Raw genomic sequence first — 22,338 nt, 5'->3', positions numbered from 1 at the left:
TATATTCCTCGGGGAATCCCTTCTCAACACAAGGAATACCCTTAGCTTATTTCCCTTTGGCAGGCTCATGTGTGTACTATTTGTGAGTATGAAGCAGTGCTTCTGTAAATTGACTATTCATGAATTGTAAATGAACAATTTTGGACCTTTTGTCTCTATATTGTCCTGTTTTGAGATGATGAATACGTGAAAAGCAAAACAAATAGCATAGCTTGAATGTACTAAACTGGAAGTGTCCTGAAATAGTAAAATGTGCACATTTGGCAGTAAGGGCATCTAGTGCATACATTTTCATAGAAGTCATGCTAATAATTTCTTACAGTATGTTGCAATATCAAAAATCTACAGTTAGCACCTATATACCCACTTCTTCTACAAGACTGGATATGAGAGAAGGTTCTGCTATCCTTTCTATAAATTTGCTGTCGTGCCCATTTTTACTGACTTACTCAGATACTCGTAATGATGACTGTATCTTGCACAGAAAATACCGCAGAACTGTCAGATATAGCCAGCCATTCAGATTTTACTTATCTATCTTTTTACATTGTGATTGAAAAAAAGAAAAAGCAATTTATTTTCATTCTTTAATTGAAATAGTCTTAGCAGTAGATAAAAAGTATTACAATCAATGGCCACCATTCCTTTTTGACCATTCAGCTCTCCTCTTTGTTCTGGCATTGTTATTCACCTGTTTCAATGCTGAGTCGGTTCAAGGACCTTAAACAGATGGAAGACAGTTACTTTTTTTAGGACTCGCTTTGGCCAGTCTAGAGCTGGAATGCTATGGAGTCAGCAAAGTGCCAGTGTCAGTGCAGGGACTGTCAGCTGCTCGCTCAGGGGTGGGACTCAATTGAGTCTTACAGTGCTGTAGAAATGCAGCTCAGGTTGGCAGAATTTTGCTATGATAGTGCTCCATTTGCAGTGTTGAAAGGATATATTGAATAGCTAAATGGAGTGTTAGAAGCATCATTTTATTTAGTTGCACTTTCTGTGCCTTGCTATGCTTGCTGTTTTCTGAAGAGGCTGCAAATGCAAACCTGTGATTGAAGTTTTCTTGTAAAATAGATGCTATTTGCTGTTCCGCTTACTGAGGTAATTTTTATCATAGCAATTTGAAATTCTGTAGCTGGTCTATTATATAAATAATTTAACTTTGTTTTGTAAGTATGTAGGTACTTCAAAGAACTGTTCAACAGTTCAACAGGTGCTAGTTGACCATGCTACAAAATAGTGACTAGGAATATCATGTTCATTGCACCTCATTCTCACTTCTTAGAAATAACAGATTTGTACCAGTAAATACAATGCTTGTTTAACATGTAGGTGAGTTTAAAATGCAGTCATTTCATAGCAAAACCCAACCATGATGTGCATAATACACATGATCAGTGGAACACAACACTTGGTCAGCTAATAATTCTTGGCTGAAAAAAAATATCTAGGTTATTATATTCCACTTTTTCTCAGTCAAATGAAGCAATGCAGCTAGAGGATTATTTTCCAAATGTAAATTATTTCCTTCTCTTTCTTGCCAAGACTGTCTTTTACACTGTGATTTCAGACAGAAGGTAGCATTATTATCCCAGAATCACAGAATGGTTGAGATTGGAAGGCATCTCTGGAGGCAAAGATCTGGAAGCATCCAAATAATTGTGTCGAGTTTTACTTTAAAGATGTAGAGCAATGTAGGTTTGTCTCTAAATGTAAAACTAGCTGTGCTGACAGTCCAGCAGTGTTTTGGAAAATCTTTGGAAGCAAAGGTTGTTAGATTATTAATTAAATCAGACAACATAAGCGAGGAGATTGGCAAAACAATTTAACTTCCTGGGTTCACCTTCATCAGAATGAAACTTTATGCATTGATTCAACATTTTACGTGCACATAACAAAATGTGGATTTAATCTTTTATAATCACCTACTTTTCCCAGCAAGCCAGATTTCATGGTCCAAATATTTAATTTTAAATGGGCTACAGACATTTTGGTTTGGATGTGATGAGTGCTAAGACATTTTGGAGTTCAGAAATGGATTCAGTTATCTGTTTAGGCTGGTCATCAAGGTCTCTTAGCAAACCAAATATATCACGTTTGCTACATTTATATAGAATGACAAGTACAGCAAGAATTTATAATTGTATTCAGGATCATGTCTGAGCATCTCTGCCCCGATCATGTTTGAACATCTCTGCCCTGAAGAACTTCCTTGTGGTTTTTCAGTGATGTAGGGATTTGTCTCCATGGTGGCTCGTCTCTTGGATTTGTTGCTTCTAGTAGTTGATATAAACACATACATAAGAGACAATAGCACAATAATCATCATGCTGTGACTTTTGATAGGTATATGTGTGCTCCAAACCAAGGTGTATGGAGCATTTAGAGATCTGTATTACCATATATTTCTCGGAATATGATTTTTCACTACGTTTCAAATAATGTAATTAACATAAGTAACAGAAAATACAATAATAACATCATTCTTTTTCAATGTTTTGAAACACCAGCAATTGAAATACCGCCATCAGCTGAAATGCCACCAGCTGAAATGCCTACAAAGGGTAAGAATATTTTCTTTCAGGTAGACAAAATCTTTTCCAGTGTAATATCATAAACAAAATAAATCTTATTCTGTGAATCTTATTCATGTATCTGAGTACCAGATCTGTTTCCTATGAGCATGTTAATACTTAATGGAATACAATGTACTCAGGCATTGTTAGCCTTTAAAAAATCAAATAATTTTATTCTATTATCTCATTCTCTTATTATTTTGAAGCAAATTAAACACTTTGTCTTCAAACATAGTGGAAAAAAATTGCTTCCAGCGCTCAAATAGGAAGTGTAGAATAACCTCTTTATTTCTTTTTATTTGTTTTCAGCAATGACAAAGGATGAGAGGGCTCCTACTCTAAGCCATGGAAAAACAGGAGTTGTGGTTATTGTTGTCATCCTCGTCCTAGTTGGAAGCAGCCTTGTGGGCTATCTCTTCTACAAAAGAAGAAAGAATCGTTTGTCAACAAATGACAGCTTTGAGAACAATTTGTATTTTAATAGTGATGCAGTTCCTGGAACTAGTGACACGAAAGATCTTGTGACCAACATAGAACGGAATGAACATGCAACACTGTAATGTAATAAAATGAAATGTAATGTAATATGTAATGTAAAATGTAATGTAATAAAATAAAATGTGCCTTGTTTTAATAAAAATATGCAATTACAATTAAGCCAAAGCTATTTTTTCATGTGCAAATACTATATCAGCCACTTTCACTGTGTGCATAACATAGAGCAGTGTCTTTATACTGTAACCATTTTACGTTGTGTAAGATTTCAGACCTCATGATCTGAAGACCCATGCTGCATTAGAGATAATGCAAACTAATTATTAAATGGAACGATGAAATGGTTGCAATAAAGAAAGTGAAATTTAGGTAGATCCACTTGAGAAAGCTTCCAATGTTTGAAGTTTCTGCACCAGATTCATTTCAAACCTACATTTCATGTCATAAGGGACAGATTTACAAGCTGTTCAGCAAACACCTCACTAACTCAGCCAGCTTTCAAGTACTCCTGGAGGCTTAACTGCAGCGGTAGTTGCTAGGTGACAAGTCTGTGTTTAGGCACATCTTCTTTGAACCAACAGATGAAAAAATCCTCTCATGACATAATTTCAGTTCCCAAAATTTCACACAACATAGAGAACCAAGATTTTAGTTCTTTAGGCTAATTTATTCTAAGATTTGATCAGGTAAAATCTGTGGGCAGGCCTTTGAAATGGAAAAGTGTGGTTGGTGTTAATTGCCAGAGTTCTGGCTGGCCACAAGTGGATGTGTCTGGGAGAGGTGGTAAAGGTCATGGCAAAAGTTGCTTCTCATAAGGGCAGTTATTAAGGAGGGGAGGAACATTAGCTATGCATGTTCTGAAGGCTTATTGGAGTGCTGGGCCGTGGTGATCACATGTTGGTGCTGCTCTCCTATACCCTCTGAATAAACGGCATAGGTTTGTGAGGTGTGTGCTGGAAGTCAGGAACAATTTAGCTTTACCAATGTATCAATTAATGCTGATTTGTTTCCTTTCTGGATCAGTTACCATTTATGGAAATCTTAGATTCCTAAGTGTGGAGTTTATATTCCTAATTTTTGCAAATCTTGTAAAACGCAAATCATACATGATTCCTCACTCGCATAAAAAGATGTGCAAGATTTAATTTTGTGGTTTCATATTTTGTTCCATGAAATAAACAGTAAAATTTGATTAAAAAAAAAAAATAAAACAGTTTTGCATTGTATAGTCTTGACAATGTAAGACTGTAACAAGATAAAATGGAGATGATCTGACCCTGGAGACATTCCGTCCTAAGCTGTTATCTTCCTGAATTTGTCTGTGGATTATGTGCTCAAACAATGCCAGCTGAGTGATCTAGAAAAAAATCTGGAGTTATATATGTATGCAGGTAAGATGGGGAAATTTGTTCTGGAGTGCCTTTTCTCCTGCTCTGCTCCCTTTCTCCAGGTATTTCCTTTTTCAATGCACAGCTGTTGGAGCATGTCTTTTCAAGGATTAGTACTTCTAATGGTCCTTCATCCCACCTGTTGGGGTTCATGAACCAGAATTTTCATAACTGATTAATGATGTTGAAGGTGATGCCATTTCAACTACATGGTTGAAACAGAAAGCTATGTCAAATGGGCAGTGAAATGCCAAGAGGCCCCGCTTGCAACCCCTGCCTCATTGCACTGGCAGTTGTGCAAAAACCAGGCAGGTGCAGTCGCTTCCCTAATGAAGTTCGGCCCTGTTCTGAGGCCCTGCACAATCTTAAGGTGGTATCTGTGCACTGAATGGTTCTTCCAGATAATAATTTGTCACATGTACATGTGACAATGATAGCTGCTTCTGTAAAGTGCTGTGTCTGGTCTGCTCTAAGACTTGAAAGATTTTCAGAAGATGAAATTTAAGCCACATGGTTTACTGTCCATCCAATTGCAATAAAATGGAATTGAAGCACATCTCCCATTAAAAAGAGAAAAAAAAAAAAGAAAAAGATAATTATGGTTCCATTTAGTAAGCTTAAGATGAGCACTGATGCTCTAAACACAAACTTTAATGGCAATTTTTGGATGGAAAGCAGAGAAACTAACATGCTTGGACACTTAATATCTAAGTATATAATTAACATAAAATTAAACGGAATGCTAGGAACTTGTAATCACACACACACAAAAAAAGCACCTTTTTTTCTCTCTTTTTTTCTTTTTTCTCTTTTTCTTTTTCTTCCCCACATACAACCTTTCCTGATAGCAACTCGTTTCTTAGGCTGTCTGAATAAAGAGCCCGTTTTTTTTGTACTATCATTATTCTTTTGGTCATACTTGTGACAAAACTGATCACACATCTTCAAGAAAGATTGAGAGTTCTCCAACTGCTGCTCTCTTTCCACACCCTCATGTTATTTCCAGCATCCCTGGACTGAGCTGGAATGCAATGGATTTACCAAACAGCATTAGGTGATCTGGCACTACGTCCACTTTTCCTGCAGCTATGCTATAATGCTTCTACCAAGTGATGGCTACATAGAGAAGTTTCCAAGATTGGGCTGCAGTAATTATCCATGTTGCTCTGTTGGTCTGAATAAAATCACTATGTCTTCCTGGTAGTGATTCATATTCATACAGATGCAATACAATTTGTATTAACTTATTCTAAACCTCCACCAATTCTTGCAGCCATTCTCTACGGCCAGCTGCTACTACTTCTGGGCTCGGTCAGTTGTCTTAGAAGCACCCTGTTGCTCTTCTGAGTTCTTATTTTTTCTCCTGAGTAGATGCCGCTACTTGGATTTTGCTTTCCTGAAGTACTCTTGCTATAAAAATAATAACAGTAACAAATTTATTGATAAGATGAAAGATAAGGACTGAATAGAAAAGCAAAAGAAACTTTTTAATAGATCCTTAAGAATTCAGATCCATAATCCCTAATTCTGCCAAGTTTTCCTATATTTCATCTTGGAGGTTTAAATAAATGAAAATAAAAATAAAGTTGACGCTGTACCATGAAACTTTGTGATTATGTTATATATGGGGTTTCTGTGTTGATAATCACAAAATTTCTTTCTAATTTTTATAGCAATTTTTTAACTTCTGTAGGGAAGCATCTGGTGGGACTTGGATGGGATCGCCCATTCATTTCTGCAGGCAGATGAAGAAAGACTTGGTGGTAATAGTTGACAGCATGTAAACGTTTGCCTTTTTGCCCATTGCTACATTTCTTGATACACTTGCACTTTATTTCTGTTTCCCCTTTTCTGCAGAAGGGTTCAGACAACAGAGAAAAGTTGGGGAATCTGCATGCTGTGAGTGTAACTTCCTGCCTGGGAGCAGAGATTGCCAAAGGAACAATGCTGACTTAACACAAACCCCAAAGCCAAACCCCTCTTCGACACTTCTAAGAATTCAGACTGCTTTGCCAAGTGGAAGGTGCTGGACTGCGTATCTGCCATCTTCTGTTTTTTTTTTTTTTTTTTTTTTTTTTAAATTTCTGGGCTGTGACAAGGTCTTCTCAGACAAACATGGTGGAGAAGCTGACCTTTGTATATTTTACTCTCTTTCAGCTTCTCTCAGCAGATCCTTGATAACAGTCCTTTACCAAACACCAGTCCTTCTTTGGAACAGAAGTGGATTATTTTCCCCTGTTACAATTGCATTTGGTGCCTCCTGTTAGCTTTGGAGATGCTGGGACATTGTTCATAGCAGAACCACAGGATGTTACATTTCTCCTGCCTAAGTAATAAATGACATTTTTCCATTGCACATCTGAAGCTCCCAAAAAGGAAGCAAAGAAAGTTGGAAAGCTGATGTAGCAGGGTCAAGCATTCCCATGCTGGGGAGTACTAGAACACTATGTCAATGTAGTCATCTTGGCATATGCGTCATAATTTACAGAACAATTGTCCATCTGTTTCTTTGTTGAGGCAGTCCTCTCTCTTTCCTCTTTCCTCAGCTCTCGTTGTCCTTCCCAGGCTCCCATATTTTCCTTGTTTTCAATCACTGATCTGCTGGTCCCACTCTTTTCTCTTAGCATTGTGATTCTTAATCTACTCTAATTCTTTGTGTACCTTTTTAGACCAAGTATGTCATCCATCTGGATCTGAATCGGAACAATAGAAGTAGGATCCCAGTTCGCCATGTAGGTACGCAGAGTTTCTATTGCCTACAATAGCAGCAATTTTCAGGGAAAGTCTTATTTTGGCTTCCATATTTCATGGAAGACCTCAGGGTGCTGTTAATAGAATATTAGAGAAATTATCCCAAAGCAGCCCCTCCTGAAAATAAGGAGACTGAGATTTTCCAAAGGCCATATTCGAGGATACATAAAGCATTGCAAACCTACTCCAGAAATCAATGCCTTTTCTCTTCCATCTCCTCTACGTATTTCTAATTCTTTTACTTGCCACAAAGGAGAAAGGTTTTTTTTCAAAGTAAACATCAAAATTTGTCAGTGTCTGAACAGTGTGTACTGCAGTGGGTGCAAGCTGTCATAGACTAGATGGGTGAAAAATATGGCAGCATTCCTAATCAGTTTAGTTTTCCTCTCTAGCAATAATTGAAAACCCACAATTTTCCGGTGGCAGATTTTTTCCCCCCTGTAGTTGTGTGGTTTCTTTTCAGAATTTCATCAATTGTTGCTGTCAGTTTGGGGACGTTGCTTCTGCTTATGTCAAGAATGGAGCAAAGGAAGGGACAGGTGCTTCCTGTGGTACACAGAGTCTTCTGCAGATTTTCTTTATGGAACTCCAGAAACAGGAAATTCTGGTTCTTTTTAATTCCAAGCTCATAGTTACTTGATTTGCATAGTTTTTTCAGCCAATTTTTCACAGTATTGCATTGCACTATTTTTTTAAATCATGTATTGATCCGTACAAGTCTTTTTCTCTTTTACTTTTTTTGTTTTCTTCTTCTTTTTAAAAAATATTTCCAGTAGAGAGACATTCATGTCACCTACTTCTCCAAAACAATGTTCCTGAATTGCAAGGTACCTTGCAAAACTCTTCACTGAAATGTGACTTCTTAGAACTAATACATCCATGGAAAACAAAACTCTTTATTACAGTAGAGAAATTAGCTTAGAAAACAAAGTTTCATTACCTCAGTCAAAGGAATCATTACTTCAAAGTTACGTACATGACACGATCCAGTTCCTTATTTGCAGATCCGAACTTCCCTGTATCCGTCAAGTCGGAAAAGCTGAAAAGGATTTGTTAATCTGGGTCAGTGCAGAAGGGTTTTCTTACAAGGCACAAGCGTGGGCTTCAGCATCACTTTGAGGTGAAGGGGAGAAAGGAATGAAACACCTGGCAATGGCTGTCTGCCTGCTCCTGGCTTTTCTCTTTTCCTTTAGTACAGCTCTTCAAGTGCCCGGTAAGTCTTTGTCTTCTGTGGAGTGTGAGGGTTCACAATTGTGCTTTCTCGTGCTTTCCTGACATCTTTCTTCATGGAGAGATAGTGCAGCTTAGATCTGTTTGCAGCATGTGATTTGGAACAGTTTCATTCAGCTCCTAAATCCACAGTTACCTGTATAGGCACTTTGTTTCCCTAATCTAGTTTTCAAGGAGGTGTTTGAGTGAAAGAAATATGCCTACAGGTGCGGGCATAGCCTAAGGAGTGCTGAGTCTTCGAAATCAGCCAGCTGAATGGGGACATAGCTGACCTGAAATTACTCCATTGGAGGGCAAATCAGCTCAGAGATACAAGACATTGTCCTCTCAGCAGGCACAGGACCACTGGCTGATGTGTGCATTGACTTTCTTAGCTCACATAACTATGGCATGAGTTGTTTATTGGAATCCCATTTCCAAGCTGATATCTTTAGGAAGGACCTAGAAAGCTGCTAGTAGATTTCAGGAGCTCCTACTGCTGAGAGGCAAAACACAATCCCGTATGTGCCATGCTTTCTCCTGTGAAGCTCCCAGCTGAAGGGCTGCTGGGAGCCCGGTGCTCTTGCATAACCAGCAGCACCGATCTAACCCACTATGGGAGAATTTCCTCTGTGCAAGTTTTTGGACAAAACCAAGCTGGCCCTAACCCATCCCCTGCTAACCTGCTGAAGCTCCACTGCAGCAGGACAGCTGTGTGGTTGTTCTGGCCTTCAGCCCTTCAGAGGAATATCACCAAGGCTGTTTGATGGCTCTCTGGCAGCCCTGGGATGCTGGGGTTCTGAAGCCCCATTTAACTATCTCACTCCTGGCAGGAAAGCTTGGGTGCCAGTAAAGCTCAGTGGCACAGCAGAGCAAGTTGGATGATGTTGCTGTCACTTACAGGGGAGCTGAGAGTTACAAGACCAGCAGCAAAAATATTCAAGGTTTGGTGCAGGCTGAAATCTTGCCCTGTTGTTGCAGTTGGTCTTTGGAAACAAAGCTGTGCTGTGCTGCACTTCACATTTCTATTTACATTGCAGCTATTAATGGCATCTAGTACGCGTGGCTTAGCTGTGCTCAGGACTGAAGTGATGATGCTGCAAGTTGTGGTTTCCCTCCTGAGAAATGCACAAGCTGAACTCTGTGAAGAAATGACTTTTTGCTCTGTTGTCGAAAATTTCCAAGATAAATAGCTAAAAGTGAAAATCACTGCTTTTGTTTGATGAGCTGCAAACCATGATGTCATTCTTGGCCAAATATAAAAATGGTTGAATCTTGAGTAAAACCTCTTTAATAGTTCTAAAGCAAGAAGCCCTTTTACTTGCAAAATTAAAACCTATCTAACGTGCTGTGTGGTGATGAAAGTTTGAAACTTAAAAAGTTTTTTAATGGAAAATAAATGATGACATTTTTGATTAACATTTGGAGAACAATGTGCTTTAAGAAAGGATGTGAAGATGAAAAAAAATTATTCTGAGTGCTATATTTCCAGCTTCTGCATTGTATGTATCTTCAGAACATTCTGATGAATGTCCTTGATACTGCTGATCAAACTCCCTGGATTTCTTTCTCTATTGACTCTGAATATTCAATTTTTTGTTGTAGCAAGCTGTCAAATAGCAAGTAACTGACCTTTCTCCTACTGCATCTCTCCTCAAATATTTGCATTCTGATTTTGCTTTATAGATAGTGGAAAATTTCTAATCTATAATGAAGACAGCAAGCTCTGTGCCCAAGCTCAGAACACTAGCTCGGTCATAACAGCTCCTTGTGATGAGCACAACGAGTTCCAGCAGTTCAGGTGGATATCTGCCATACATCTGCTCAGCATGGGGATGAAGCTGTGCCTGGGAGCACTTGCCAAGGAAGACGAGGTTGCCGTCACATTGGAAACCTGCAACAGGACGAACGAGCTTCAGCAGTGGGGATGTCGAAATGAAACCCTTGCAATTAAAGGCAATGATTTATTTCTCAACTATGGAAAAGGGAGGGGAAAGAAAATCAGGCTGTCCAAAGGAACAGGCAAAGGGAGCAGGTGGAAAATCCATGGAACCACACACAGCGTGTGCTCCCAGCACTATGAGGGTGAGTAGTGAAAATTAATCTCTATTTCTAGGTAACTTAGCTGCCCCTATTTACAAAAAACATTCCACCCCCTGTCATGCAGCCATCCTTATGGTACAGTGACACCAGTAAGAGAAATGACTACAGAGAGTAACAATGCAATGCAAATAAGATTGTATACTTTTCTGCTCACCTCAGAAAGTGTGTTTTTGTCAAATGAAAGAATGAAATGGCAAAGGCCTATGATGATATCAACAGGGAGAATGAGAATTCTTTTTGTACAGCATCACTGGAGGGAATCTGTGATTTTCAAAATCAATCTGATCCTTTTGTGGAAGAAATGGTGAATTCTGTTATATTTAAATGTTTATTGTTGTTCTGATTTGGTTTGACCATGTGTTGTCATTTATATCAGCAAGCTAGCCTGAGTAGAGATAGGACTGTCACTTTCCAGCAGTCACTTCTGAACTTAAAATATACCTTCCTCTGATTTAGAACAATAAAAAACATACTAATAACTTTCCAAGCCTCTTCAAACATACAGGGAAAAAAAAAGAAAAGATCCTAAACATCATCTGAGGACAGAAATATATGTGCGATGAGCTGAGTCATGAGCACTACTGAAACAGCAGTCCAGATAGAAATGAAATGTTTGACAGAAATTTGTCTGAGGGCCAAATCAAGGCTGTTTGAGAGTTAATTTTGAACATCTCACCTCAACCTTACCTAATTGGCATAACAGCCTTGTAAAACGTTGTAGTAATGAAGTATTGACCTTCTTTTTCTACATCAGCTCTTGTACAACTTGGCAGTGTCCATGGAGTGCTGCACACACTGGTCAACACCAGATACAAACCGAGTGCTTTTGATCTGTTTCTCTCCACAGATATGTATACACTGGGAGGAAATACTTTTGGTGCTCCTTGTGTGTTCCCTTTCAAGCTCAATGGTAAATGGTATGCAGAGTGCATCACTCGGAGTGATGATGCAGACTCTCTCTGGTGTGCAACTTCTTCGGATTTTGATAAAGACCAACGCTTTGGATATTGCCCATTAAAAGGTAATTTATTCAGAAAGATTTCAAGAAAAGCATTCAGTAAAATTTTCATCCTCTCTCATGGTCAAAATCTGCTCAGGATGTGGCAGTGGTATTGGACAGCAAGCTCAGTTCTGGCTAGCCTAGTTGAGCGGTGCGATATGACCTGGAGTGCCTGCTCTGCACTCTCATTGCTTCTCCAGCTGAGGAGTGGGCTTACCCTGCCTCCCAACACTGGTAGATGTGGAGAGTACTGTAAGGGTGGGGACTGGGACTGGTGGAAAAAGGAAGAGAAACCAGAGGACTGGATGAGAAGAAAGTCAGGGCAAATGAAAGGCAGAAAGAAGTGCAAGGGATGAGGCATGTGGGATATGGGGTAAGAGGGCTCCCAAGGTAAGAAATGGATGTGGAGACCAAGATTTTCTGTATGCGGAATAGGGAATAGATCAGTGAGTGGGTTGATGTGGACTGAACTGTGAAAGACGTAGGTGAGATATAAATGGAGAGGGACAGGATGAATGTAGAAAAATTAGAATTGTAAGGAGAAATAATTCATTATGTTATTAATGTATTATTAATATTGAATGGATAAAACACGTACAAGCTGGAAAACCTACCTACCAAAAGTTACACTGTTTTAGTCGGTAATATATATATTATATATATATTTCTGTATTAACAAGTGCGATTGTCTTGTCAAATTGCTTTTTCATATTTATAGACACCATCCACAAAGACTTTTGGAAAACAAATCCTTTGACAGGAACCTACTATCAGATAAACTCAAACTCACTTCTGACATGGCACCAAGCAAAGCAAAGCTGCCGGCAGCAGAATGCAGAATTATTAAGTGTTACGGACCTTCATGAAGAAATGTTTTTATTAGGTAAAGGAAAAAAAAACGTGTTGCACGTTGATGCATGTGTTTAAAATGAGCTTTAACATGGATACATATATTCACCCTGTGAAAACAGGTCCAAGTGACAATTTTTATTTGATAACTTATCAGAGGCCTTTAATAACTTCATTTATTTTGTACATGTAGGGCTCACTAATGATCTGGGTTTCAATGCCAAGCTCTGGACTGGTCTTGTCAACACACTTAATGGTGGCTGGGAATGGATTGGGGGTAGTCCTTTCAGATATCTAAACTGGGCTCCAGGTGAGTGTACTTATTTGAAATGATGAAAGGCATTGGGCCAAAATTCTCTTCTCTTCCCTGAATTCCTGTTATCTAATTCCTTTGGTTTCACAGAATTTTCACAGGTTACAAAAGATTATGATAAAAGTAGGGTATTACAGTAATAGGGGTCACATCTGAGATGGATTAATGTATCATCATAATTCTGAATTATCCAGAAAAAGCAGACAGCTCATCCGAAAAAAAAAAAAAAGTATTATCAACAAGTGTTTGCACCTCATTCAATATTTGATTTTCCACCTACAGCTTTCTCTTTGCAAGTATTATTCAAACAAAACAAAAAACTCATGAATATTGATATAAAGAAAAAAAATAAGATAAACATCATATAAAATGCACTTTAATTGTCTTTCTCATGTATCAATTATGACATTTATGTGATAAACTTTGGTATCTTAACATTTCCACTATATTTCTTAGGATCTAATTCATGTTCATGTTGCCACATTGTGTACTTTCAGAGTAGCAGTTGTGGCTACTGGGAAATCTAAAGGGCAAGCACTCACACGGAATTAAATATGCATTTCATGTCCAGTGTTTAACAGCACAGGATGATGAGTTTTAGCAATACTACTACCCCATGAGGAATTGTGCTTAGCTGAGTTTTTATAAAGTGCTTTTCTGTACTCTGCAGTATTTCAAACATGTTGAATTTCTGCTTAAACAGTGCATGTGATAAGAGGGGTAAGTCTCTTTAGTGCTGTCTCATTGTTGTCCCCTCACCTCTCTTGGGAATTATCACTCTGAAGAATAATACACCAGCGGCTTTGTTGCTGTGACATACTTGCCCATTCCCTCCTGTGGTGAGACAAACATTTTCAACATTAACAGAGGGATTATCTGTATATTTTGACTCTTTCCTAAAGGAAATCCATCTGTGGAACATATAAAAATGTGTGGGACATTCCAAGGCAGGAATGGCAAATGGGAAAACCAGGACTGTGATCGGAAACTGGGATATATTTGCCAGAAGAGAAACTCCTCCACTGTGGATTCCTCCACTATTGTCCCAGGTATGATGGAGGACAAAGAATTCTATTTTTAATTGAGTGAGAAATACCAGGAAGGTGCCATGTATGAAATGACATGGTCCTCCCTGACGTGGGAGGACTTTCATTTTCCAATTCATTTTAAAGATGATGTTTAAATGTTGTTCAACCAAAGATACTTTTGAAAAGATCCCAGGTTACCAAAAAAGGTAGGGTCACACATTCAGTCATGTGATCCAGATGTCAAAATACTGCTGAATATTCTGTACTTTGCAAAACACACTAATGACAAGTCTTGCAAAAAGGTGTGAGCCAAAGTTCAGGCTCCCTCTTCTCTCTCTGAGCATTCCTGCTCTGTTCCAAAAAGAAAAAGTCAGATCTTGGGACTGGAACTTTTTCCCAATTGAGTTCCCTTTTTACCTGAGGTAAGGTAGTCTTATCTATGGGAAAAGAACGGTTAACAGTTACTTCACCTAGGAATTCCCAGCAAGCTACTAGCTCTATCATAATTCCCCTGACAATACATATAATAGTATACAAGCTATTCACTGGCCTGGGGGATGAATGGCACATCATCCTGTATACTATGACTGCATCCAGACAGCTTACTGACATGTGCTCACCTCCAGAACATGCCAGGATGTTGTCTAGGGGAACGCAAGCTTGCAAAGGGCAAAAATGTTTTTGGGGACTGTGATTAAAATTGAACAACATGGCTGATTACTTGCCAATGCTGAGCACACACCCTGCCCTCTTCAATATGTGATATAGGTGTAGACTATGTGAACCTTCAAGGAAGTGAAAGGTACTTGATGACACTAAATTCATACCAAGACATAGCTTCTGAAGAAAGTGCACTGTATTTGTGTTTGGCTGGCATTTCTAACACGTCTGGTATAACAAGAGCATGTCTGGGTCTTCTTGTATATGGTTTGGGCTATTCAGGAGCTCAAAGTGGTTGCCAAGGACTTGGTGTTTGCAGAGAAAATCAGAAAATCTCCACAATTCACCAAGACCTCTGTCTGGGTAGAAAAAGAGGCCCCATGTTGTAAAACATGGCTGTACCCAGCACATCATGGATTTAACATAGAGTTGTACCCTGCAAGTTTCCGTGCCAAATTAATTAGTATTAATGTCATTTTGTAAAAAGAGCTTTTGGGTAGCTCCCAACACAATATTGTACTGATGGAAAAATCTGTTTTGCATTCTTTGTGATCCTCCCAGCTTTGTTTGTCTTCTTTACCAGTATGTACTCCAATATCTCAGATGTCAGTTCAGGTAATTTTCTTTTTGATGGACAGAAAACACTGAGCAGGGCTGCACACTAATTGTTTGAAATATTCTTTTTAGGTGATGTTAAACCTGTTAAGTGCCCCAGAGAATGGGTGGCCTATAGAGGCCATTGCTACAGAATTTACAGAACACCCAAAATATGGAAACAAGCCCAGTCATCTTGTAGAAAAGAAGACGGAGACCTGACGAGTATTCATAATATTGAGGAGTACAGTTTTATAGTGTCTCAGCTTGGGTACAGTGAGTATTTCTACTTTTTTTTTTTTTTTTTTTTTTTTTTTTAATCTGGAGTTATACTGTTTCCACTACTCATTTTATTCATGAAAAATCATTTTATTCATGATTTTATTTATTTTTATAAACTCCTTGTTCAGTCAACTGTAGATGTGAGACAGGATTGCTCCATTTTAAGACAAACCAATGCCAACAATTAACTTTATGTTTCCAGAGCCAGATGATGAGCTGTGGATTGGTCTAAATGACTTCAGGTTTCAAATGTATTTTGAATGGAGTGATGGGACACCTGTGATGTACACCAGGTGGCATCACAACCAGCCAACCCATACAAGGAATAAGGCAGTCTGCATTGTTATGAATAGAGAGGTACTACTTCTTCTTTCCTTCTTTTCCTTCTCTCCTTCATGCTTTCTTTAGTCTTTTGTGTCCCCCAAAAGGGAAAAGTCTGTGACAAAAAAAAAAAAAAAAAAAAAAAAACAAAAGGACAAAGGTTTTAAATGTTTTTAGGAATTTAGTTTGATTCAGAATGTCTTAGTGAGGAGGAAGACAGAAGACTGGAGACCAGATTTAGAAAGACAGCATGGTGAAGCACAGGAAGTGACACACTGTGCTGACTTGGGCTGCTTTCTAATAGTAGCAACAAATCTCTCATCCGAAATTGGTTGAAGTAACTCAACTTCTGCATTCAGCATGGATGATCATAACTGTATAGTGTTGCTGTTGGAACAGGGACTTTCTTATGCTTTCCCCTAAAGCATCAAGACATATAGTTTTCAGCTAATCTGGAAGCTCATATTACTGGAAGCACAAAAAAATTGGTTCAAAAAATTGCAGCCTGTTTTATCCTCACTTTAAAATGACATATCATAACATTATGGAGAAAGACAAATAATATATTTTTAATATTTTATTTTTAATTTCTCTTGCACTTCTTGCTAGTGTAGTCTGGGTAGATGAACATCCTGTTTTTATAATCCTACAGTGGTGAGAATAGGGTGGAATAGAGTATTTCCTTACTTTTCTCATTAGCCGCTGAACCTTTATTATTTATTAGCCGCATGCAGTCCTAATTCTCATACCTCTGAGGAAATGTGGCCCTCTGTTTGTTGTGTTCCCTGTTTGAGAGGTTTGGACAAATTTTAAAGGTGTGGAAATGCTGAACCAACCTTAGCCATATGAAGAGAGAAGTGGTAATGATAATGGTAAATATTCCTGTTGGATCCAGATTTTCACTAGATTTCACTTCTCTTTGTTGTTTCTTCTTACTATGCTCAGGATGGAGCTTGGGCTGACAGTGCTTGTGAAACAAAACTCGGTTACATCTGTAAAAGAAAACCTTTGGCAGAAGAATCAGGGGAAGCTGAGGTTGTTTACCCGGGCTGCCAGAAAGTAAGTGTAAAATAAAAGCAGTGAAGGGTAATTGTGTCTCACTTTCTCTTCCATGATGGTAAATATCATAGACATCAATTATTTTGACTGTTCTTTGTGGAACCCTAGAAAACTGTTAATTCATATTATTGGTACTTCTCAGATTAATGGGGATGCTTTTATTTATTTATTTAAATAAAATTTAGAAACATTGCTCTTTTTTTTTTTTTTTTTTTTTCCTTGATTATACATGCACTTCAGTCAGCTCTCTTGCTGTGCAGAGCTGGTCCCTTCACCCATGCCAGCATGTCATTATATTTTCAGGCTCTATCTCATGGGTTGTACACAGCCATCTCAGTTCAATCAACCCATCCTGTCAGAAGGGAGGAATATCAGAGCCAACTATATTGCAGGTTGTTTGCAGCATGGCTTTTTACAATAGCTGCTCTTACACAACATGACAGCAGAGCAGGCTTTACAGGAGAAGCTGCACGGTGACTGTGAGCATGCTTTCCAGCTCCAAGCTGTAACAACCATGGCCCATTACTCACAAAGACCCCTTTCAAGGGGCAATGAACAAAGCTGTATTTGATTAGCCTCTTCTTTTTGTCTCATGGCTTCTGAGGCTGATTTTGGCTTGGGCTCTGGTTTTAATGTGGCTTTTAGAAGTGCACTGTGGTGGGCAATCTGACATCCCCCCTTGCATCTCTGCTGTTTGCACTGACAGGGCTGGATGAAGCATGGCTTTTACTGCTACTCCATTGGGCAGTTACCAGCAACATTTTCAGAAGCAAAACAAATCTGTGAAGAAAATAAAGCTTACCTGGCTACTGTGACTGACAGGTATGGAAATGTAATTCTTGTCCTTTCAAATGTGCAACCAAGCCAAAAAGTCATCTCTTCCCATTTTGCAGTTATTAACAGTGTCCAGTATTTTACCACCCCTTCAGTGGAAAATATAAAGTGGAACTGAGTAAATATTACAAAATAAAACAGGGGATGGTATGTCATAAATATCAGTGTTCAAGCCACAGCTGCTACTCCCCTACACTCTTGTGGAACCCAAGAATAAAAAATTTGAGTCAACTCCTAGCAACTCAAAGTTGCCAGACTGTTTTAAAACTCATTGAATTAAAACTAAACAGATAAACGTGGAATTATTTACTTCTTGAGGATATGAACTTTTCAGACTTTTCTTTGTAACAGAAAGATCTGAAAAATTACCCTTTTTAGAATAAAAGTTTTTTTCCTAGATTAAAAAAATTAAAGATCTAAGCCTTATGTTGAAGCTCAGTAAAACATTGTATTACTTATTTGTAAAGAATGAATAACACAAACGCATTAACCCAAGTATCATTCGGTTTATGCTGTTAAATGTACACTACAAAGGGAGAGTAGAATCACTTTAAATTCTAAACAGATTTACATTACCAAATTGTAAAATAATTTATGTAATAGTAAGACCTATAAAATTAAGACCATTATGCTGGCTTCAACCTATGCTTATTTTTCCAACATATTAACAATTCTTCTTAACTTTACCACATTTGCTACAATGAACTGTTTGAAGAAATGGGAAATTGCATTCATACATTACTTTAGTGCTTATTCTTCACAGATATGAACAGGCTTTTTTGACTTCTGTAATTGGATTTAATCCAGCAAAACATTTCTGGATTGGCCTCTCAGACATGGAAGAAGAGGGGACATTCAAGTGGGCTAGTGGGGACATGGTCATCTTCACCCACTGGAACGTAGGGATGCCAGGTAGGCACTGCAGGGCAGCAGCACCTCCATGACCAAGGATGCAGAATTTCTGCTATGTCTGGCCAGAAAGTTGGGGTTTAGAAGCTATAGGGTGGTTTTGAAGCTCTGCTGCCATAAATGTGCAGAAACAACCAGGCAACTTCTGTTTGTGCTCAAGTGGTTGAGTTGGGTATCATGGTAGCCCATTCAAGAGGTCACCTGAGATTGTAGGTGTCTGCTGATATCATTCACTCTTTGTTGTCTGGTGGTTTAGATATTTTTGTGAGTCATAGTAAATCATAGTATAATATAGAAGAAATCGGATTATAAATTAATTCAAGTGCACGTAGACTACTGACATCCAAATGCAGTGGGAACAGGTACCTTTTAAGTAGATAGCATATGCTTTGAAAAGATGCAGCTATTTATCAATAAGATTTAAAAAAAATTGTCTTTCATGAAGGAAAGGAGCCAGGCTGCGTGGCCATGAGAACAGGAACTTCAGCTGGATTATGGGATATTCTCAACTGTGAAGAAAAAAATATGTTTCTGTGCAAGCAGCTGGTGGAGGGAGTGACCCCTCCACCTCCTGCAACGAATCCCCCACTCCCGTCCTGCCTGGAAGGATGGCATTCTGTTCCTCAGAGCAGCTTTTGCTTCAAAGTAGGTGTTTAACGTCTGAAGGAAAGCACTTGTCATGTCAATGAAGAATGTGTTTTGTCTGTGCATGGAAGGGGGATTTTACCCTGCTTACCTGATCAGTAGTCTGCTGTAACACATTTCCAGCCATGCCTGTGTGGTGAGGCTGTGTTGTGCTGGAACTGGTGTATATGCAGGTGGAATTGAAGTTTGGACCACAGGGACTCTGAGATGATGGGAAAAGCAAAGTTGTGACAACCAAATTTGTTAGATGACCTCACAGTTATGGTGGCACAACTGAACTAAAGGGCAAGCGATAAAACTTGAGGCTGGGAGACCAGAAGAAAGACAGAATGCTGTTTCCAAATTTCTGTTAATATCTGAGACAGTGTTTAACTGCCCACTTTTCACAGATTTTTCAGAGAGGAAGGGAGAAGATGGAAACATGGTTTGGAGCAAGAGATTTTTGCAGAGCCATTGGAGGAGATTTGGCATGCATTCACAGTGAAGAAGAACAAAATCTAATAGCTGGCATGTAAGTATCTGCAAAATCAACTGCTTAGGAAAGAAAGCATTTTAAAAAAGTGATCTTTCTATAAGACATAAAGAATTTCTGGTGATCATTTTCTACTTTGGAAAGACAATATATGTATCTTTTCAAATTGGCAGAACTAAAGAGGTAGAGAGAGGTGAGAAAAGGGTTTCTTGGCAGGCCTCTGTGTAGATGCATCTCTGTGTGGAAGTAGCCTGAATATATAAAATATGAAATATTTTATATTTTATATGAAATATAAAAATGAAAGAAGCATCAGCAAAATTGGTTTAAACTGAGTTTAGTTCAAAAAGAGAAACCTGATCTTTTTAGCTCATTTGTAATCGACAAGTAGATTAAATAGTCTTGATTAAAAGAACACTTTGTTCTGTGAAAGGTGCAATTCTTTCTTTAGTTATGGGAAAAACAATGGAGACTAAGGGAAGCCAGACCTATTGATGTATTTATATAAATGTTTAACTCAAGCATATGACTACAGGCAGGTTTGGATGCCTAAGTTTCTTTGGGGGACTGAGACCTTCAAAAATATTTTCACTTAACTCAGAATTTATGGTATTGTGTTATCTACGCTCCTCCTCATGCAACTCTTCATGTCCCTGTTTCCTGTCATGTGCAATACCAGGGTGTACATAAATGGAATGATTACTTTATATGAATGTCTTAAACGGTACTTCAAGTACCAAAACACTGATAATGTAATGGTATGTATTTTCCATCTCTGTTTTACACTGTGATTGTGGTATTTGTGCATAATCATTCAGGAAGAGGGATTATCTTCACTTGTCTTACTGGATGGGTTTAAGTGCTTTGGACTCTGATGGAGGATTTACATGGAGTGACGGCTCACCAGTGAGTAAATAATCTCTTCCAGCTTTTTTGCTCATACTCCATATATATCTTGGCAGACAGGTACAAACCACAAGTGAGTATAAATCCTAACTTCCCAGTCCCACTCCAGGAATTAGTTTTTATCTTTTGTTAGTTCACAATCCCACACAGCAGTATGTTTTTTATAGCAATGAAATAACATCACCAAAGATGGTGATACCTTCTTATAAGAATATTCTTTTTTACTTATAATAACACTTATATACATATACATACTTAGAATAATACTTATATACACATACAATACAAATCCAGCTGGAGGTCACTAGTGGCATTCCCCAGGGCTCAGTACTAGGGCCTGTCCTCTTTAATATCTTTATCGATCATCTGGATGAAGGGATCGAGTGCACCCTCAGTAAGTTTGCAGATGACACCACGTTAGGTGCATGTGTTGATTTGCTCAAAGGTAGGAAGGCTCTGCAGGAGGATCTGGATAGGCTGGACTGAAGGGCTGAGGCCAATTGTATGAAGTTCAATAAGGCCAAGTGCTGGGTCCTGCACCTGGGGCACAACAACCCCAAGCAGCACTACAGGCTGGGAGATGAGTGGTTGGAAAGCTGCCAGGCAGAGAAGGACCTGGGAGTATTGGTTGACAGTTGGCTGAATATGAGCCAGCAGTGTGCTCAGGTGGCCAAGAAGGCCAGCAGCACCCTGGCTTGCATAAGAAGCAGTGTGGCCAGCAGGGCTAGTGAAGTGATTGTTCCCCTGTACTCAGCTCTGGTGAGGCTGCACCTCGACTACTGTGTTCAGTTTTGGGCCCCTCACTACAAGAACGACATGGAGATGCTCAAGAGAGTCCAGAGGAGGGCAACGAAGCTGGTGAGGGGCCTGGAGAACAAGTCTTACACGGAGCAGCTGAGGGAGCTGGGTTTGTTCAGCCTGGAGAAAAGGAGGCTCAGGGGTGACCTTATTGCTCTCTACAGGTAAATTAAAGGAGGCTGTAGCGAGGTGGGGGTTGGTCTATTCTCCCATGTGCCTGGTGACAGGACGAGGGGGAATGGGCAAAACTGTTGTGCCAGGGGAGGTTTGGGTTGGATATTAGGAAGAACTTCTTTACTGAAAGGGTTGTTAGGCACTGGAATGGGCTGCCCAGGGAAGTGGTTGAGTCACCATCCCTGGAGGTCTTTAAAAGACGTTTAGATGTAGAGCTTAGTGATATTGTTTAGTGGAGGACTTGTTAGTGTTAGGTCAGAGGTTGGACTTGGTGATCTTGGAGGTCTCTTCCAACCTAGAGTATTCTGTGATTCTGTGATTATTGTCTATCTTGGTTTTAGCAGCTCTGGTTGTACTGATCTTTATATTCCCATTTGACATTCACTGTTAGAAATAACTGTATATATCTAGTCAAGCTAAGCTTTGTGGCCCTTGCTCTCTGACAGAGCAATGCAAGGCCCAAGTCTGTACCACAGAACTTATGGATTTCTCAGGCTGAAACATCAGAGCTGAATAATCAACCTGGGGATCAGAGGAAGATTCTTAGATGCTTCTTTCTAGACCTTAACAGGACAAGTTCATGTCTCCTGATAAAAACAAGGACAACAACTTGTCTTACTAGCATAGCTTGTAGATACACACAGCATGATCACCATTCTGTACAATGGTCAGGTCCTTCTTACAGGGTCTGGCACCAAAGCATAAGATGGATCATGAAATCAAATGATGTACATTCTTCTTTAACAAGATAATATAAGACAATTTTGTTTCAGAAGAAAGTACTAATGAAGCTGTATTTCCACTATAGGTAAATTTTGAAAAATGGGCAAATGGAGAACCAAACAATTATGATGGAAATGAAAAATGTGGAGTGTTTAATGGCTACAATGATATGAACTGGAACGATTTATTTTGTGAACATATGCAGGACTATGTTTGCCAAATAAAAAAAGGTAAGAAGACTTTTTTTTTTTTTTT

General features: G+C 38.9%; 2 protein-coding genes across 2 annotated transcripts in view; both read left to right on the top strand.

Annotated features, from left to right (window-relative positions):
• The window catches only part of LOC311206610 (macrophage mannose receptor 1-like), a gene marked incomplete at both ends in the record, with an annotated part of 59,352 nt that extends 56,222 nt beyond the window's left edge, over positions 1-3,130 (top strand). The window contains 2 exons of the mRNA XM_084282062.1: positions 2,505-2,558; positions 2,880-3,130. Of these exons, the coding sequence (XP_084138188.1) occupies positions 2,505-2,558; positions 2,880-3,130 (305 nt within the window). The remainder of the gene's footprint in view (positions 1-2,504; positions 2,559-2,879) is intronic.
• A 5,149-nt stretch (positions 3,131-8,279) lies between these two features.
• LOC311206606 (macrophage mannose receptor 1-like) overlaps positions 8,280-22,338 on the top strand; it is a 33,104-nt gene continuing 19,045 nt past the window's right edge. The window contains exons 1-15 of the mRNA XM_084282058.1: positions 8,280-8,417; positions 10,100-10,498; positions 11,364-11,537; positions 12,235-12,399; positions 12,559-12,675; positions 13,581-13,727; positions 15,054-15,236; positions 15,445-15,599; positions 16,509-16,622; positions 17,329-17,444; positions 18,220-18,368; positions 18,811-19,010; positions 19,400-19,521; positions 20,301-20,388; positions 22,169-22,313. Coding sequence (XP_084138184.1) covers positions 8,342-8,417; positions 10,100-10,498; positions 11,364-11,537; positions 12,235-12,399; positions 12,559-12,675; positions 13,581-13,727; positions 15,054-15,236; positions 15,445-15,599; positions 16,509-16,622; positions 17,329-17,444; positions 18,220-18,368; positions 18,811-19,010; positions 19,400-19,521; positions 20,301-20,388; positions 22,169-22,313 — 2,350 coding nt within the window. The 5' untranslated portion in view covers positions 8,280-8,341. The remainder of the gene's footprint in view (positions 8,418-10,099; positions 10,499-11,363; positions 11,538-12,234; positions 12,400-12,558; positions 12,676-13,580; positions 13,728-15,053; positions 15,237-15,444; positions 15,600-16,508; positions 16,623-17,328; positions 17,445-18,219; positions 18,369-18,810; positions 19,011-19,399; positions 19,522-20,300; positions 20,389-22,168; positions 22,314-22,338) is intronic.

Source organism: Netta rufina (genome assembly GCF_964035555.1).
Source record: "Netta rufina genome assembly, chromosome: 2".
Lineage (NCBI taxonomy): Eukaryota > Metazoa > Chordata > Aves > Anseriformes > Anatidae > Netta > Netta rufina.
This window is presented reverse-complemented; position numbering and strand designations above follow the sequence as displayed.